A 20,864-nucleotide genomic window follows, 5' to 3' on the forward strand; every position below is an offset into this window, starting at 1 on the left:
GCCACCATGCCCGGCTAATTTTTTTTGTATTTTTAGTAGAGATGGGGTTTCACAGTGTTAGCCAGGATGGTCTCGATCTCCTGACCTCGTGATCTGCCTGCCTCAGCCTCCTAAAGTGCTGGGATTACAGGCATGAGCCACCGCACCCGGCCTAAATAATTTCATTTTATAATGAGCAAGTGTTATATTTAAAACTTTTTAAAAACTGGATAAGAAAAAAATTCCCTGTGGTATTATTAAACAGTAGAATGAGTTTTATAAACAAATCGTGTACTATAGGAGGGCTTAAAGAATAGATACATAACATTGACTAAAGGTAGGGGGAATTGATCTTCAGTAAATAAAAATTCTAACAATTTCTACTTTTTCCTTTTTCAGAAAGCTACTCTTTTACAAGATCCCTTCTATGCTAGTGAGTTCAGTCCTGCTATTGGAAGTCAAAAGCCATATAGGTAAGAAGTGATCATGTATGACAGAGTTGCATGGGGGATTTTTCTCTCCTCTTTGCCTCTCCGTTTTTTGAAACTGAGTCTCACTCTGTTTCCCAGGCTGGGGTGCAGTGGGACAGTCTTGGCTCACTGCAACCTCCACCTCCTTGGCTCAAGAGATTCTCCTGCCTCAGCCTCCTAAGTAGCTAGTACTCCAGGCGCCCGCCATCAAACCTGGCTAATTTTTGTATTTTTTAGTGGAGACAGGAGTTTCGCCATGTTGGCCAGGTTGGTTAGATTGGTCTGACCTCAGGTGATCCTCCTGCCTCGGCCTCCCAAAGTGCTGGGATTGCATGTGCGAGCCACCGCGCCCGGCCCTCTTTGCCTCGCCTAACTCTGTGTTGTATGTGTGGCTATCACAGTTATACCTTTACCTCATCTGCCTGCCCTGACGGTTAAGTCTGCAAACACAGGTATCCACTGGACATCTTTTGTATGTCTCATAGGAACGTTAAAGTCAACATATTAAAAGAGAACTCAGCATCTTCCCTCTGCAACCTGACTTTCCTCTTGTGCTTCCTAACACAGGGAATGATGTCATTATCCCTAGATCACCTAAGCCAGAGTCCTAGAAATCACCCTTGCCTCCTCTCTCCCCTTCACCATTTCCAGCATCCAGCCAGTCATTGCATGCCTTATTTATTGTGCCTTTACTATCTCTGGATAACATCCACTTCTTTCCATGGTCACTCGCTCATGCCCAGTTATCTCAGTTCTGAGCTCCTACAGTGTTTTCCTAGCTGGTCTCTCTGCCTTCACTCTTGCTCCTCTCCAGCCCATTCTCCATTACAACAGAGGAATCTTTCGGAAGCACAAATCTGATCATGTAATTCCTCCCGGGAAGCGTTTGAATGGCTTCCCATTGCCCTTAAGTGAAAGTCTAAACAGCGTACAAAAAATATGTATGACATCTCTTTTTATTTTTCTGTCCTCAAGCATTGTGTCCATCCTCACTCTTGCCCTAAGCTCCTGCTCCAAATGAACTTCTCACAGTTCTCAGGAAACTCCCTGTTCTCTTCCCTCTGGGGCCTATCATGATGGCCCCTCTTCTGGAACACTACTGTACTCTTCTTCCTCTTCCTGAATAACTTCAACTCATCAAGTCTCAGCTTATTTATCATTTTCTCTAAAAATCTTTCTTGACACTCCAGAACTAAGTTAGGAGGGACTCCTCCATAACGTCCTGTGTTCACACTTTTTTTTTTCTTTCTGTTTTTGTTTTTTTTTTTTTGAGACAAAGTCTTGCTCTGTTGCCCAGGCTGGAATGCAGTGGAGCCATCTTGGCTCACTGTAACCTCTGCCTCCCAGGTTCAAGCAGTTCCCCTGCATCAGCCTCCCGAGTAGCCATGCCCGGCTAATTTTTTTATTTTTAGTAGAGACTGGGTTTCACCATGTTGGCCAGGCTGGTCTCGAACTCCTGACCTTGTGATCCTCTCCCCTCAGCCTCCCAAAGTGCTGGGATTACAGGCATGAGCCACCACGCCTGGCAATAGCAAAGACTTGGAACCAACCCAAATGTCCAACAATGATAGACTGGATTAAGAAAATGTGGCACATATACACCATGGAATACTATGCAGCCATAAAAAATGATGAGTTCATGTCCTTTGTAGGGACATGGATGAAGCTGGAAACCATCATTCTGAGCAAACTATCGCAGGGACGAGAAACCAAACACTACATGTCCTCACTCATGGGTGGGAATTGAACAATGAGACCACTTGGACACAGGAAGGGGGACATCACACACCAGGGCCTGTTGTGGGGTGGGGGAAGGGGGGAGGGATAGCATTAGGAAATATGCCTAATGTAAATGACGAGTTAATGGGTGCAGCACACCAACATGGCACATGTGTACGTATGTAACAAACCTGCACGTTTGCACATGTACCCTAGAACTTAAAGTATAATAAAAAAATATAAAGAAAGAAGAAGAAAAAAATAAGAAATGAGATGACTGAAACATAACGAATATATAAAAATTCAGAAGTGTATAATGATGCATGATAGAAAGAGGGCCCTCCCTCCCCACCTGCAAGGAAATAAAACACATGTAACATTAGAAAAAAATAGGGCACCAATTCATTACTCTGCAAATCATCAAACAAATGGAAAAAATTTAATATATTCTTCCTTTCCTCCATGAACCGTAACGAGTTCAGGATAACCAAGTAGCCCTAGATGATGAGTGCAAATTTCATTTTATAGAATTCCAGCTAGTGAATGTGGAAGGCTTAATAGAATTAGAAAATTACAATTTATGTAGCCTGTAATGAAATGACAGATTCATTTAACAATCTTCAGTGGATGAAACCATTAGACAGAGAGGTGAAGTGGGGCCAGGTATGGTGGCTCATGCCTGTAATCCCAGCACTTTGGGAGACCAAAGTGGGGGGATCGCTTGAGCCCAGGAGTTTGAGACCAGCCTAGGCAACATAGTGAGACCTCATCTCTACAAAAAAATTTAAAAATGCCGGGTGTGCCTGTGGTCCCAGCTACTTGAGAGGCTGAGGTAGGAGGATCACTTGAGCCTGGGAGGTGGAGGCTGTAATAAGCTGCGATTGCACCGCCGCACTCCAGCCTGAGTGACAGAGAGAGACCGTTTCTAAAAGAAAAAGAGATTTAAAAAAAAAAAAAAAGGTGAAGTGGAACTTCAGAATGGAGGGATCATGTTGTAAATAACGAAATCCATTGATTTGTCTTAGTATCACTTCAGTGAGACAGCCAGACTTTGTGTGCCTCATTATTTGATGTAATATAAAATACACAGCACCACCTATGAAGTATTTTTGTTAAAACGGTTAAACCTGAATCTGACTCAAAAGTGTGAGTATGATAAGCCGGGTGCAGTGGCTCACACCTATAATCCCAGCACTTTGGGAGGCCGAGGAGGGAGGATCACTTGAGGCCAGGAGTTTGAGACCAGCCTGGCCAATAGGGCGAAACCCTGTCTCTACTAAAGATACAAAAATTAGCCTGGTGTGGTGGCACACGCCTGTAATCCCAGCTACTTGGGAGGCTGAGGTATGAGAATCACTTGAACCTGGGAGGCAGAGGCTGCAGTGAGCTGAGATGGCACCACTGCACCACAGCCTGGGCAACAGAGTGAGACTCCATCTCAAAAACAAACAAACAAACAAACAAACAAAAAAACAGTGTGAGTATGCTAGTCTTAAAAAGGAAGTAAATTCTGCTACTACCACATGGATGAACCTTGAAGACATCATGCTAAGTGAAATAAGCCAGATACAAAAGGGCAAATATATGATTTCACTTATGTGAGGTACCTAAAATAGGCAAATTTATAGAGACAGAAAATAGAATAGAGGTCTCCGGGGCTGGGGAGAGTGGTGAAGGGAGAGTTACTGTTTAATGGGTATAGAATTTCTGTTTGGAAAGATGAAAAAGTTCTGGAAATGGATAGTGGTGATACTTGTAGAACATTGTGAATTCACTTAATGCCACTGAATTGTATACCTAAAAATGGATATGATGGGAAAGTTTGTTATATAATTTTAGTTCAATTTTTTTAAAAAGTATATATGTGTGTTTGTATGTGTATGTAAGAGAACAGATAAAACAAGATTGGCAAAATATTGAAAATTATTAGAGCAAGGTGATGGGTATGTGGGATTTCTTCTTTCCTTCTTTCTTTTCTTTTCTTTTCTTTCTTTCTTTCTTTCTTTCTTTCTTTCTTCCTTTCTTCCTTTCTTTTTCTTTCTTTCTTTTCTTTCTTTCTTTCTTTTTTTTTTGAGATGGAGTCTTGCTCTGTTGCCCAAGGTGGAGTGTAATGGCACCATCTCGGCTCACCGCAAGCTCCACCACCCGGGTTCAAGCAATTCTCCTGCCTTAGCCTCCTGAGTAGCTAGGATTACAGGCAAGCACCACCACACCCTGCTAATTTTTGTGTTTTTAATAGAGAAAGGGTTTCACCATGTTGGCCAGGCTGGTCTCGAATGCCTGACCTCAGGTGATCTGCCTGCCTTGGCCTCCCACAGTGCTGGGATTACAGGCATGAGCCACCGCCCAGCTGGGTACATGGGATTTCTTATAAAATTTTCTCCATTTTGATGTATGTTTGAAAATTTCCATAATAAAAATTTTTATTGCTTGATGATGTGATATAGAAAAAAATTTTTTGAAAGACTTAAGAAACATAACAAGCAAATATAAGAAGTATCTTATTTAGTCTTGATTTTAACAAACCAAAACTAAGAAAACATTTTTATGTTTTATTTATGTATTTATGTATGTATGTATGTATTTATTTATTGAGAGAGGGTCTTCCACTATCGCTCAGGCTGTAGTACAGTGGCATGATCTTGGCTCACTGCAATTTCCACCTCCCAGGCTCAAGCAATTCTCATGCCTCAGCCTGCTGAGTAGCTGGGACTACAGATGTGCACCAGCATGCCTGGCTAATTTTGTGTAGTTTTTTAGTAGAGACTGGGTTTTGCCATGTTGCCCAGGCTGGTCTCGAACTCCTAAGCTCAGGCAATCCACCTGCCTGGGCCTCCCAAAGTGCTAGGATTACAGACATGAGCCACCGTGCCCAGCCGTTTATATTTTATTTACTTTTGAGAGAGGGTCTTACTCTGTCACCAAGGCTGGAGTGAAGTGGCTTGATCACAGCTCACTGCAGCCTCGACCTCCTGGGCTCAAGCAATCCTTCCACCTCAGCCTCCTGAGTAGCTGGGACTACAGGTGCACACTACCATGGCTGGCTAACTTATTTATTTATTTATTTATTTATTTATTTATTTATTGAGATGGGGTCTGGTTATATTGCCCAGGCTGGTCTGGAACTCCTGGGTTTAAACGATCCTCCCACCTTGGCCTCCCAAAGTGCTGGGATTTGCACTCCTGGGCCACCACGCCGAGCTGTAAAAACACATTTTTAAGTCAGTAGAACAATTTGAAAATGGTCTGAGTCTGGCCGGGCGTGGTGGCTCACGCCTGTAATCCCAGCACTTTGGGAGGCTGAGGCGGGCAGATCGTTTGAGGTCAGGAGTTCAAGACCAGCCTGGCCAACATGGTGAAACCCTGTCTCTACAAAAATACAAAAATTAGACAGGCATGGTGGTGTGTGCCTGTAATCCCAGCTACTCGGGAGGCTGAGGCAGGAGAATTGCTTGAACCTGGGAGGTGGAAGTTGCAGTGAGCCGAGATTGTGCCACGGCACTGCAGCCTGGGTGACAGAGCAAGACTCCGTCTCAAAAAAAAAAAAAAAGGACTGAGTATCAGTAATACCAAAGAATGTTTGATAATTTTGTAGGGTGTGATAATCATTTTGTAAGAAAGTATTCATTTTATTTAGAGATATATTCTGAGGTATGTAAGAGTTAAGTGACATAATATTTGGGATTTCTTTTTTAAAAAGTTATATGGATAGCTTAAAATTTCTATAGGTTTTCATATGTTTACTCTAAAAAAAGCATCAGTTTTCATTTTGGTATTTTATTTAAAGTGATTTTAAAGCTAATTGTGTAATAAAACAGACTCAAACTCTGTGTGTGTGTGGCTTGAAATTTATTCCTGAAGGCAAGAAGGATGAGTTCTACCACTCTCTCGGCTCAGGAAAATCATATTTCTTACTAAGTTAATTCCTGAAGGCAACATACTTAAAATGCCATGATTTCAAATGCACTGTGAAAGATGCAGTGATACACAAGAAATAGCCCCTACCTGCAAGGCATCTTCAGTTTAAAAGGAATAAACATCCTTTAGGTTTTCAATTTAGAACTGTGTCACAGATGGGATGGTTCTGCAAGCTGACCACTGTGAAAATCATACACAGTGCTTCTGAGATAATATAGGAAGAGCCTTTCCAGTGCTTTACAAATGTGAGGTATTATTTATAGTAAATGTCTGGAAAGATGAAAAAATACAGGAAAAATAGAGCTTATTATTAGATTAAGAATCCTTCCTGCGGCTGGGAATAGTGGCTCACGCCTGTAATCCCAGCACTTTCAGAGGCCGAGGTGGGCGGATTACTTGAGGTCAGGAATTTGAGACCAGCCTGACCAACATGGCAAAACTTTGTCTCTACTAAAAGTACAAAAATTAACCGGGTGTGGTGGTACGCACTTGTAGTCCCAGCTACTCTCAGGAGGCACGAGAATCGCTTGAACCCAGCCTGGGTGACAGAACAAGACTCTGTCTTAAAAAAAAAAAAAAAAAAACCTTCCTGCAACATTATTTTGCTGAATTTATGTTTTCTACCTGATGAAAATAGAGTATCTGTTAACATTAGTATAGATTTTCCTCTTATTCCTAAGTTGAATAATGGAGTCTCCTGGCATTTGGCTTTTTCTTATTTCTTCAGTCAAATGAAGTTTGTCATCTATGTATAAGCTAATATTTTCTGAATCCTCAAAGAAATTATTATTCATAACTTTTCTGCAGTAATATAGAATATGTACTCTAACTTGAATTTATGATGTATATGAGACCTCCATTTATGTATGAATTGATTTTTAGTCTGAAGAGATTAGTATGCTGTTTTCTGTGAAAATTTTTTTGGCCATTAAAAAAAATTAGTTTGGCATTACAATCTATTATCCTAGTTGGCAAAGGATTAAAAACAGTTTATTTTTATTGCGGATCTTAGCAAATTGCTGACTCCAAATGAAAAAACAGGAAAATCAATTTCAAAATAATTCTGCTGATATTGTATCTTATCTGAGCTTTTGCTTTTCTAAGCTCTTTTGTTTGTAAGAACTACATTTCTGTTGTTGGAGTTCTCAGAGAATAGAGGGATTTCATAGTTACTTTTTAAATGAAATATGGTGGTAATTAGAAGTGGATAGGGAAGCAGGATCTCAAACTTATTCCTGTTTTATTTAGAGACCGTTTATCAAACACTTAGTGTGTACGAAGACATGCATTAACTAAAATATCAAAATAGCACATTTGGCCGGGCGTAGTGGCTCACACCTGTAATCCCAGCACTTTGGGAGGCCGAGGTGGGTGGATTACCTGAGGTAAGGAGTTTGAGGCCAGCCCAGCCAACATGGTGAAACCTCATCTCTACTAAAAATACAAAAAATTAGCTGGGTATGGTGGTGCTCGCCTGTAATCCCAGCTACCCAGGAGACTGAGGCAGGAGAATCGCTTGAACTCAGGAGGCAGAGGTTGCGGTGAGCCAAGATCACGCCACTGCACTCCAGCCTGGGTGACAGAGTGAGACACTGTCTCAAAACAAACAAACAAACAAACAAAAAACCCAGCACATTTGGATAGGTACTATCATTATTCCTATTTTACACATGAGGAAATTGAAGCACAAAGAAGCTATGTAACTTGCTCATGATAATGACCTAACTGAGAAGGGGCAGATCTAGGATTCTGACCTCAGTCTTCATGCTCATAATCATTATGCTCCTCTGCCTCTCTGCTATTATTGAATTCATAATGATCAGTTTCCCTCCAGCATCTCCACTAGAAAAGAGACCATTTTTTTTCAGAAGTCTTAATTTTCAGGTTAATAAGAGCGACTCATTGATTGGACAAAGGAGAACATCTTAGATGTTTTTTAAATAAAGGGGGAGGTAGTAGGCAAGTACCAACATTCCATGCAGTAGCTAGTATTGGGATAAACGGGTGGTACAGGTTACTGGAGTAAGTAGTAAAAAATGTTTTTCCTACAAGTCAGAAATTTTAAGATTCCATCAATCTACATAGAACATGAACTATCTTTCCTACTGTTACCTTGCACCCTGGCTCTCTGAATCACTGGTTGTGTGAGCTTGGACAGGTTACTTAAACCCCCCAACAACTTCCTGTAAAATGCGTTAGTAATTCCCAGCTCGGTCCCCACAGTGGAGCCAGCTCAGTCCAAGAACGAGTCTACGGAAAGCACTCAGGCCAGAGCCGGCCACCTCGTCAGCGCCCAGTGAAGCACAAGTTGTTATTACTGAGCACAGTGGGAGGGGGAAACAATATTTAACCCGGTGACACTTTTTCCAAGTTGCTAAAAGTCAGCTGAGGGGATAGGATAGGTACACGAGTAACTAACTACAATGAGTGAAATGGGATTAATGTGATACTAGGAGTGTGAAAAAACTGCAGTGGGAGAGGGGCTGCATTTGTTGGTGGAATTAGGGAAAGATCTGAGGAGGTTTTTCTGCTAAGCCAGCTTTTCCTTAGGTGTGGAACACACCTGGTTCAGTAATGGGAGATGATTCCAAGTGGTACTCTGACATAGCATGAAACAACTTTGAATTGCATGGTGGAAATATGTGATTCCTTTTTCCAGCTAGGCTGATCTCATCAGGAGAACCTCTCAGCTTGGGGCCACTAGTGATAGTTCTTGAACACATGCTCATCTGCCCTTTCCTCACAGAGAAGCCAGCTACAGGCTCAGAACATGCAGCATTTACTTAGAATTTATGTTGCTTTCATGCCATGTACACCAAGTGATACTGGTTTTCCCTGGAAAGTGACACAACATTTTCTTTATAAACTTCTTAAAAAAAAAAAGCTAGTTGATTGAAAGAAAAATATTACATAAAGGCTCATGGATTATGGTAAATGAAAGAGGGACAGGAATTTACCAGGGACAGTGAGAGTATTCCTGGTATAGGAACAGCTTGAGTTAAGGGGCATGGGCAAAAAAGTATGTTTGGAGCGTAATAAACAGTTCAATTTGTGGGGAGCAAGTTTCACTACTGATGAGTATTAAGGCTAGGATAATAAAACTATATTAAAATCCCATTAGTAACAAAGTTTAAAAAACCTGCCAGTAATCATCGATATTCCTAAACTGCTATGTCTTACCATTTTTTTAAGTGGAAAATTTTCTTCTGTTTCTGTAGGTCTGAGGAGAAAACTAAGCACTTCAGTCAACTTAAATCTGAACTTTTTCTTAAAGACAATTCTTTGAGGAGGATACTTTCTTTACTTATGGAACTTAAAGTAGCAGCCCAGAAAAACTTCATTCTGAAAAGGCTTTTCTGGAAGGTAAGTGTTTTGTTTTATTTTTAATCTTTAAAGTTTGTGTTTCCTGTTTACCAAATACAAGCATACATTAAAATATAAATAAGAATTGTCTCGTATTCTGATGCTGTATTTTTAAATGTTGATAAAATTTAATGTAGTCATGTCTTAATGCTGGATACTTTGTGATGTAATCAGTAATGTATATGTGTGTGTGGAGGGGAGATGGGAAGAGAGGGGAGTGGTAGCAAAAAGTAGCTCCCATGCATTGGGTTGGCAGAGCCAACGAGAGATATTAGGAGGAACATTTTTGGCATACAAGATATATAGACAGTGAGATGAGAAAGTAGATTTTAAGACGTTTTTGTTTATTTTTTATTTTTTTGAGACAGTCTTGCTCTTGTCACCCAAGCTGGAGTGCAATGGCACAACCTCAGCTCACTGCAACCTCTGCCTCCCAGGTATAAGCTATTCTCTTACCTCAGCCTCCCAAGTAGCTGGGATTACAGGCGCCCACTACCACGCCCAGCTAATTTTTTGTGTTCTTAGTAGAGATGGGGTTTCACCATGTTGGCCAGGTTGGTCTTGAACTCCTGACTTCAGGTGATCCACCCGTCTTGGCCTCCCAAAATGCTGGAGTTACAGGTGTGAACCACCGCGCCCTGCCTGTTTGTTTATTTTTTAAATAGAGACAGGGTCTCACTCTGTTGCCCAGTCTTGTCTCAAACTCCTGGGCTCAAGTGATCCTCCTGCCTTGGCTTCCTAAAGTGCTGTGATTACGGGCATGAGCCACTGTACATGGCTGATTTCAAGATGTTTTATTGTGCAGTTTCCCCTACTGTAAGAATATAATTTAAAAAAGTATTTTTGAGTATAAGACTGGTATTTTTTAAAATGTGAGTCCTGGGGAGGCAAGGCAACCTCATTCTCACTCAGTAAATTACAGATGCCTCATTTTCATGTTCAGGTGAAAGTGTTAAGAAGCCCAGGTGAGTAACCTGGTGTGGTGCTAATGAGGCCTCGGTGAGAGGGTGAGCCCTGCCTAGGGCTGTGTTCATGTTGATTGCTATATATTTTATCCTAATTCTGGCCATTGGTCACATAAGTAGCTGCCATCATTTTACTGAGCAATTGTAAAGCATGTGAACTCCCAACCACACAAGACAGTCCTGGCCATTTATTAGCTTCTAGGTCCTTCATATGTAGGGTGACCAACCATTTTGGTTTGCCCAGATTAGGGTGACCAACTATTCCAGTTTTCCTGGGACTAAGGAAATTCCTGCAATATTGGAAAGCTAGAACAGTTCCAAGCAAATCAGTATGGTGAAGGCAGATTGGCTGTAGAGAATAATATGCCAAATGTCCCACAACATTGAGACATTGAGACTCAGGTAAGGATGATGTAGTGCTGCGTAGTCTAAAATGGTTGGTACTGGATAGATCCTGTAAGGAATACACCATCCAAGTTTTGACTCTAGAACTTCAGAAGATTGTGGAAAATATGACCAACCAAGTTGATTATGAAGATGAAATGGAATTCACGTGGAAAGGGTAAATAAATTAGGATTATCTTCTTCCCAAATAAACCTCTCCAGTCCATCCCACACACAGTATCAATTTAATCTACAACCCTGATTGTATGGGATTGCTTGTTCAAAAGTTTCTTGTGACTTTCCTTGCTAGTAAAGACTTTGGCTTCGGCATTTAAGGCTCTCCACTAATCACAGATTTCAAATTTGGACAGGTATGGCCTTTATTTTAGTAGGCTGGGGTTATCAGGAAAGGGCTGTGTGTTAGTCCATTCTCACACTGCTATAAAAATACTACCTGAGACTGGGTAATTTATAAAGAAAGAAGGTTTAGTTGACTTGTTCCTGGACCAAACCAAGGGTCGGGCTGCTTATTCTTCGGCCCAATAACGAGATACAGATGAACTGGGAAAGAAGGGAAAGGCCTGGAAATTATCGCCAGACCAATTCAAAATTACAAAGTTTTCCAGAGCTTATATACCTTCTAAGCTATATGTCTACATGTAAGTGTATTCATCTAAAGACATAAGTGATTAACTTCTTTTAATCTATAACTAAGATTAGATCAGGACCTAAGGAAGGTCCTGAAAACCTTCCTCTGGGGCCTCAGTAAATTTACTCAATCTAAATGGGTCCAGGTCCTGGGGTGGTTACCCTTATCTTGCCTCCTGCTAAATCACGGAGGTTTGGGGAGTTCCTTCAGACTGCCAATAAACTTGTTTGTGGCGGCCTGGGGAGTTTCTTCAGACCCCCAGTAAAACTTGTTTAATTCTAAGCAGGTCCTGTTAAGAATTCCTTCATTATCTTGTCATGCTTCAAGGCCCAGGAAATGCCTGGGCAAAACTCTTGGTGGGTTTTTGTTACATCCCAGCCTTTGTGTAAGGACACTGGCTCTATCAGCTTTTAATATTTAACATAACCACTCAGTCAGTACAGGAACAGTTGTTATGGAGGCCTGTCTGTTCAGCTGTTATGAAGACCTGGCCTGCCACAGACTTACAGTTCCACATGGCTGGGAGGCCTCAGGAAACTTACAATCATGACAGAAGCCGAAGGGGAAGCAAGGCATGTCTTACATGGCAACAGGAGAGAGAGAGATAATGTGCAGGGGAAACTGCCACTTTTAAACCATCAGATCTCATGAGGACTCCCTCACCATCGTGAAAACAGCATGCATGATCCAATCACCTCCCACCAGGACCCTCCCTCGACAGTGGGGATTACAATTCAAGATGAGATTTGGGTGGGAACACAGAACCAGACCATATCAGGCTACCATCTGGATAAGGTGGGCACTGGGAAAATGAATCCAGATGTAGATGCTCATGGAAAAGGCACAGTGCCCAAAGGTGAGAATGATCTCTACATAAGAGTGAGCAAAATGAAATATCAGGATATTTTAGCATGTGGGTGAATTACAACTGGATGTCTGCACAAACATTTGGCACCAGGAAGATCTGCTTGTTTAGGGTGTGGGAACAGGGTTTTATGGAGTGTGAGGACATAAAGATTGTCAAGAGTAAAGCCATCAGTTAGGAGAGGACTGGGAAAGGACTTAGGACAGTGCTCAAAGGGGAAGTCCACCCAGATACACTGGACACAATCAGGGACTGGATTTAAAGTGCATGTCTAGGTAGGAGAACTGAAGTACCATTTAAGGGTTAGATTAAGAAGGACGTTGATGTGTATTCCTAATGGGATCAGCACCAGTGTTAGTCTGGAGGTCATTTAAGCATCTTCAGTTTAAAAACAGGCCTGATACCTGTGGCCTAGGCTGTGAAACAAAAAAAGAATGGAGAGAAAGAGAGTAAGGTTAGGACTCACAGACCTGACCCGCCACTTCATCTTCTCTCTCACCTCTGTCTTCTACAAGATCGAGCCATGTAGGATAACTTGGACACTTGTTCTCCTTAGCTCTCCTTTCTCCCTGCTGTTTGCTTTCTCTAGAATACTCTTCTTCTAATTTCTCTTGTTAAAAATCATACCCATTCATCAAGGCTTAGCTCAAATGCCATTTTCTGCCTTTCCTGTCATGCCAAATGGGGAACTTTAGTACCTTCCTCCTTTTGATCTTCTCTGTCAATTCCATGCCATAGAACTTTCTTTGAAGTTTTATAATCTGCATTGTTCAATACAGCAGACACTAGCCACATGTGGCTACTAAGCACTTGAATGTGGCTAGTGACTAAAAAAGTAAAACGTTAATTTTATTAAATTTAAATTAATTTAAATAGACACTTGTGGCCAGTAGCTACCGAGTTGAACAATGTAGTTTTATGACATCTTTCATAGCACTTCCTCTTTAACAATTAACAGACAGGTTTCATGCCTAATCTGTGTGAGTCTTGGTGATAGGTATTAGAAATATAGCATGATTATGATACAGTTTCTACCATCGAGAATTAGCACAGATATCCTCCCTTTTACTATAGTGATTGGCACATTTTTCTTATTTATCTTAATATGCTAAAAGCTTCTTTAGGACAAGTATATGTCTTACTTATCTTTGTATTCTCCCTCAGGCCAAAACACAATGCATGCATATTCCAGGTGCTGTAAGCTATTCATATTGAATTGCAAATCTGTTCTCTTGTGAAATATTAACCTAATCCAATGTGTAAAAATGAAGCTTTCATGATCTGTTTTATACTTGAAAACACTGCAGCCATTATTTAATATAATGTTCTTACCTGGGCTAAAACAGATCTTCTAATTCAGTTATCAAAAATGAAAGGCCAAAGTGAATGGAGAAGGAAATAATTCAAATAGGAAAAGGGGAAGTCAAATTGTCTCTGTTCACAGATGACATGATTGTATATTTAGAAAACCTCACCGTCTCAGCCCAAATCTCCTTAAGCTTATCAAAGCAACTTCAGCAAAGTCTCAGGATACGAAATCAATGCACAAAAATCACAAGCATTCCTATACACCAATAACAGACAAACAGAGAGCCAAATCATGAGTGAACTCCCATTCACAATTGCTACTAAGAGAATAAAATACCTAGGAATACAACTTACAAGGAATGTGAAGGACCTCTTCAAGGAGAACTACAAACCACTGCTCAAGGAAATAAGGGAGGACACAAACAAATGGAAAAACATTCCATGCTCATGGATAGGAAGAATCAATATCGTGAAAATGGCCATAACTGCCCAAAGTAATTTGTACATTCAATGCTATCCCCATCAAGCTACCTATTGACTTTCTCCACAGAATTGGAAAAAACTACTTTAAAGTTCACATGGAACCAAAAAAGAGCCCGCATAGCCAAGACAATCCTAAGCATAAAGAACAAAGCTGGAGGCATCACACTACCTGACTTCAAACTATACTACAAGGCAAAAGTAACCAAAACAGCATGGTACTGGTACCAAAACAGACATATAGACCGATGGAACAGAACAGAGCCCTCAGAAATAACACCACACATCTACAACCATCTGATCTTTGACAAACCTGACACAAACAAGCAACGGGGAAAGGATTCCCTATTTAATAAATGGTGTTGGGAAAACTGGCTAGCCATATGCAGAAAACGGAAACTGGACCCCTTCCTTACACCTTATACAAAAATTAACTCAAGGTGGATTAAAGACTTAAACGTAAGACCTAAAACCATAAAAGTCCTAGAAGAAAACCTAGGCAATACCATTCAGGACATAGGCATGGGCAAAGACTTCATGTCTAAAACATCAAAAGCAATGGCAGCAAAAGCCAAAATTGACAAATGGGATCTAATTAAACTAAAGAGCTTCTGCACAGCAAAAGAAACTATCATCAGAGTGAACAGACAACCTACAGAATGAGAGAAAATTTTTGCAATCTATCCATCTGACAAAGTGCTAATATCCAGAATCTACAAAGGACGTAAACAAATTTACAAGCAAAAAACAACCCCATCGAAAAGTGGGCAAAGGATATGAACAGACACTTCTCAAAAGAAGACATTTATGCAGCCAACAAACATATGAAAAAAAGCTCATCATCACTGGTCATTAGAGAAATGCAAATCAAAACCACAATGAGATACCATCTCATGCCAGTTAGAATGGTGATCATTAAAAAGTCAGGAAACAACAGATGCTGGAGAGGATGTGGAGAAATAGGAATGCTTTTACACTGTTGGGAGTGTAAATTAGTTCAACCATTGTGGAAGGCAGTGTGGCGATTCCTCAAGGACCTAGAACTAGAAATACCATTTAACTCAGCAATCCCATTACTGTGTATATACCCAAAGGATTATAAATCATGTTGCTATAAAGACACATGCACATGTATGTTTATTGCGGCACTATTCACAATAGCAAAGACTTGGAACCAACCCAAATGTCCATCAGTGATAGACTGGATTAAGAAAATGTGGCACATATACACCATGGAATACTATGCAGCCATAAAAAGATGAGTTCATGTCCTTTGCAGGGACACGGATGAAGCTGGAAACCATCATTCTCAGCAAACTAGCACAAGAACAGAAAACCAAACATGTTCTGCATGTTCTCATTCATAAGTGGGAGTTGAACAATGAGAACACATGGACACAGGGAGGGGAACATCACACACTGGGGCCTATCGGCAGACGGGGGGATAGGGGAGGGATAGCATTAAAAGAAATACCTAATGTAGCTGACGGGTTGATGGGTGCAGCAAACCACCATGGCACGTGTATAACAAAACTGCACATTCTGCACATGTACCCCAGAAATTAAAGTATAATAAAAAAAAGAAAAAAAAGTAAATGGGTAGTCTCTCTATTTGTGGTCTCTCTACACTTCAGTGGAGTCCCCCTTGGCCCTATCCCCAACCATGCCATCAAACCCAGTAGCCTTATATTCTTCTATCTAATCCACAGCCAAAATCTATCCTCAGATTTGTTTTCACAAAATTAGCATATGTGACTAATAAAAGTCAACATCCTTTAAGATTTTTTTTATTTAAATCATTATCATAGCCTTAAGCTAAAGCAGTGGTTTTTCAACTTTATGCTATATTTCTTGGAAAACATATGTTCTGTGAAACTCCCTTAGAAACCCATACTGGGGTGGAGAGATTAGGGCCATTGTCTTAGTCTGTTTTGTGTTGCTATAACAGAGTATCACAAACTTGGTAATTTATAAGAATATGAATGTATTTCTGACAGCTCTGGAGGCAGGGAAGTCCAGTATCAAGGTGCTGGCATCTTGTGAGGGTCTTCTTGTTGTGTCATCCCATGAGAAGGCAGAGGGCAAAAGAGCATGCAAAAAAAAAGGGTGGAAGGGGGCCAAACTCATCTTTTTATCAGAAACCCACTCCCACAATAATGACATTAATCCATTTATGAGGTCAGAAGCCTCATGACCCAATCAACCTCTTAAAGGTCTCACCTCTCAACACTGTTGCATTGGGGATTAGTTTCTAAAACATGAACTTTGGGGGACACATTCAGACTACAGCATTCTTCTCTTGGCCCCAAAAATTCATGTCTTTTTTACATACAAAATACATTTATTCCATCCCAATAGCTTCAAAAATCTTAATTCATTCCAGCATCAACTCATAAGTCCAAATTACCAATTGTCATCTAAATCAGGTATGGGTGACACTCAAGGCAGGATTCATCCTGAGGCAAATTCCTCTCCAGTTGTCAGCCTGTAAATCAAGACAAGTTATCTACTTACAAAATACAGTGGTGGGATGTATGGAGGATAGACATTCCCGTTCCAAAAGGAAGATATAAGCAAGAGGAAAGGGCCAAGTAAGTCCAAAACCCAACAGGGAAAATAACAGTGTCTTAAAGCTGGAGAATAATCTTTCACTCTTTCACTTAAGAGATGTCTAAGAAGTTTCAGACTTTCCCTACAGCTGTCCTCCTTCTCTGAGCCCCCACCAGCATCACTTTTAATCCTCCAGTTATTGCAATCTAGGCTTTTTCTAGGTTGCTCCTCCAAATTCTTCGAGCCTCTATCCATTAACCAATTCCAAAGTCACTTCCACATTTTTAGGTATTCCTTATAGCAACAATTCCACTTCTGGTACCAAAATCTGTATTAGAATTCTCCAGAGAGACAGAACCACTCAGTTCTCCAACTCACATGCCAGTCTCCTCTGGAAATACCTTCACAGACATAACAGAAATAATGCTTTACCAATTCTCTAGGTACTCCTAATTTAGCCAAGTTTACACCTAAAATTAACCATCACAGGCATCTCTAATTTTTGGTTCCTGTAATAGGATGGAAAATTATACACATATATAACATACATATTATGGATATAAAAATTATAGATACACTATAATATAGAGTGATATATATTATAGATACAAAAATATATATTATATATAGTTTTCTCCCTCCCTTTTAAAATGAACTTTATTGAGGCATACTTTTTTCTTTTAAGTGGTCTTTATTTTTTAATTTTCTTGAAGGTAAAATTTAAATTATGAGAATAGGTTTTCTTTTTTTTTTTTTTTTTTGAGATGGAGTCTCACTCTGTCACCTACGCTGAAGTGCAGTGGCACCATCTCGGCTCACTGCAATCTCCGCCTCCTGGGCTCAAGTAGCTGAGTAGCTGAGTACTTCCCAAGTAGCTGAGACTACAGGCAAATGCTACCACGCTGGGCTAATTTTTGCATTTTTTGTAGAAAAGGGGTTTCACCATGTTGCCCAGGCTGGTCTTGGACTCAAGTGATCTGCCTGCCTCGGCCTCCCAAAGTGCTGGAATTACAGGTGTGAGATTACACAGGCTGAGAACACTTTTTCATAGATTGACTAAACTCCAAGTTTTAGAAGAACAGACACATGTCTGTTTGTCTGTTTCGCTCAACATGTTATCTCATTATCTAGCATACCTGCCACATAGCTGGCAATCAATAAGTATGCATTCAGTGAATGAATAAATTAGTAGATAAAATAGTTCTCTATGTTCTTTTTCTAGTTTAAATTTTTTCCACCGGCACGGTGGCTCATGCCTATAATCCCAGCACATTGGGAGGCCAAGGCGAGTGGCTCATCTGAGGTCAGGAGTTCAAGACCAGCCTGGCCAGCATGGTGAAACCCCGTCTTTACTAAAAATACAAAAATTAGCCAGGCATGGTGGCATGCACCTGTAATCCCAGACAGGAAATCGCTTGAAACCAGGATGTGGAGGTTGCAGTGAGCCAAGATCGTGCCACTGCACTCCAGCCTGGGCAACAGAGCAAGACTCCACCTCAAAAAAAAAAAAATTTTTTTTTTCTTCATATGTTTTTTTTTTCATTTTTAAAAATTGTGGCAAAATGTACATAACACAAAATTTACTTCCTTAATCATTTTTGAGCATACATTTCAGTGGTATCAAGTTTATTCACAATGTTGTGCAGCCATCAAAACCATCATCTCCAGAACACTTTTCATCTTACAAAACTGAAACTCTCTACCCATTAAGCAACAACTTTCCATTTCTTTCCCCCATCCCATCCCCGCAACCCACAGCCCCTGGAAACCACCATTCTACTTTCTGTCTCTGATTTTGACTATTCTAAATACCTCATATAGTTGGAATGATATAGTACTTGTCTTTTTGTGACTGAGATTTCACCTAGCATAATGTTCTCAAGTTTAATCCATGTTGTAGCATGTATCACAATTTCCTTTTTTTTAAGGCTGGATAATATTCCATTGTATGTATATACCACATTTTCCTTATCTATTCATCTGTCAATGGGTTGCTTCCATGTTTTAGATGTTGTGAGTGATGCAGCTATGAACATTGGTATGCAAGATATCTCTTTAAGACGGTGCTTTCAATTCTTTTGGGTATATACTCAGAAATGGAATTGCTAGATTAGATGGTAATTCTATATTTAAAGTTTTGAGGAACCACCATACTGGTTTCCAGTGTCTGTGCTATTTTCTACTCCCACCAACAGTATATAAGGGTTTTGATTCCTCTATGTCCTTGCCAACACTTGCTATTTTGTGTTTTTTTTAATAGTAACTATCCTAATGGGCGTGGGATAATATCTCATTGTACTTTTGAGTTGCATTTCCCTAGTGATTAGTGATGTTGAGCATCTTTCATGTGCTTATTGGCCATTCATCTATCTTCTTTGAAGAAATTACTGCAGTATAATTTACATGAAATAAAATGCACCCATATTTAAAGATACAGTTTGAAGAGTCTTGACAAATGTCTCTATTCATGTAACTATTAACACTACTTCAATCAAGATTTAGAGCATCTCTGTCACTCCAGAATGTCACCTTGTGCCCTTTGGCCACCAGTTCTGTCACACTCCTGGCCTTGTGCAACTGTCGATGTGCTTTCTGTCACTGTAGATTCATTTTGTCTCTCTTAGCACTGCACTTACATGGAATTCTGCACTAAGTACTCTTCTGCATTTGGCTTCTTTTGGCATAATATTTTTGAGATTCTTCCATGTTGTTTCAGGTAGATGCATGATATTTTATAAGTGAAAATTCATGAATCAGTGAGCAGGTGGGAGGTCATAATAACAGTGATACTTATTAAACACTTGTTATGTGCTATGTGTTATGTGCTAAGCACTGTTGAAGCTTTATAAATACATACTATCTTATTTAAACTTACGTTTAAATCAACCCCATGAGGTGATATTATTAACCCATTTGAAAGACAAAGAAACTGAGCGACAGGGAGTATAAGTAATTTGCCAAATGTCACACAACTGCCCAGTGGCAGAACTGGGATTTGAGCTCAAAGAATATAACTCCAGGGTCAGTTTGTAAAACTGCCACACTATGCTAATTTATCAGGCACTGGGTAAGCCCAAGCACTTCTTCTTCTTCTTCTTTTTTTTTTTTTTTTTAATGGAGTCTCACTCACTCTTGCCCAGTCTGGAGTGCAGTGGCGCAATCCCAGCTCACTGCAACCTCCACCTCCCAGGTTCAAGTGATTCTCCTGCCTCACCCTCCCAAGTAGCTGGGGTTAGGGATTACAGGCACATGCTACCAAACCCAGCTAATTTTTGTATTTTTAGTAGAGATGGGGTTTTGCCACGTTGGCCAGGCTGATTTCGAACTCCTAACCTCAAGTGATCGCCCACCTCGGCCTCCCAAAGTGCTGGGCTGACAGGCATGAGCCACCACATCTGGCCAAGTCCTTCCTTCTTTCAAAGCCCAAGCACTTCTGAGAGTATCCGGTAAACATCCTGCTTCTCTTCCTCTTTTTCCTTTCTCTGGCATTCCCAGCTGGCATTCCCAGCCTCTTCTCATGCCATATCACCTGAATAAGGGGACACATACACTTTCTAAACAAAAAGCCTAAATTGTCACTAGTAAACCAAAATCCTGGGGAAAAAACGAACAACAGAGGAATAGAAAAGAAAAGCAATTACATTACATTTCTCATTAATGCCAACTTGCCTAATTTCATGGGCCAGCGCTTATTTTCATGCTTGATTTCTCATGAGACTGGACAGGAACACTAAAAAATGGGTTCCCCAGCTCTAAGTCAGTGTTTATTTTGACAGAAACGGCAATCTACATTTCCACTGTATTACCAGAAGAATCAATATTGTTCTGCACCATTTCTATAAGCTAGCCTAGTGCTGTACATTTGTTTTTGAGTTAGTAAACATTTTAAAACGAGAACTTGCTTATTCATTATTCATTATATCCTCACAAAGGCCAGATTACTTTGGAAAGGCAGAAATTATAGGAGCCCCATTTTTCAAGGTGACTGGATGAGTTGCCTGAGATTACACACCTACTTCTGGATGATCTTCAAGGTTAATGGTCAAGCCAGGCCTAACTGGCATCTCCCAGCATCACCCCCTAGCCCTTGCTCTGGTCACCAGGACAGTGGTCTCTTGGTTGTAAGTAAGAAGTAGGTTTCCAATTTGGGTTATGCTAGTATCAGTGGGAGATATTGTAATTCACTTCTCTAATCAAAGAGCAAATTATTTCTT

The 20,864-nt window shown here is 40.4% G+C and overlaps 1 protein-coding gene across 2 annotated transcripts in view; it reads left to right on the forward strand.

The window, feature by feature from the left end:
- Positions 1-20,864, forward strand: part of C10H12orf56 (chromosome 10 C12orf56 homolog) — a 116,510-nt gene that overhangs the window by 76,685 nt on the left and 18,961 nt on the right. For both annotated transcript variants that reach the window (XR_002008012.4, XM_019037809.4), the window contains exons 5-6: positions 379-452; positions 9,305-9,449. Coding sequence is in view for 1 of the 2 variants with exons in the window: in XM_019037809.4 (XP_018893354.3) it covers positions 379-452; positions 9,305-9,449 (219 nt within the window). In the remaining variant the exon portion in view is untranslated. The remainder of the gene's footprint in view (positions 1-378; positions 453-9,304; positions 9,450-20,864) is intronic.

This window comes from Gorilla gorilla, chromosome 10 (genome assembly GCF_029281585.2).
Source record: "Gorilla gorilla gorilla isolate KB3781 chromosome 10, NHGRI_mGorGor1-v2.1_pri, whole genome shotgun sequence".
In the NCBI taxonomy this organism is placed as follows: Eukaryota; Metazoa; Chordata; class Mammalia; order Primates; family Hominidae; genus Gorilla; species Gorilla gorilla.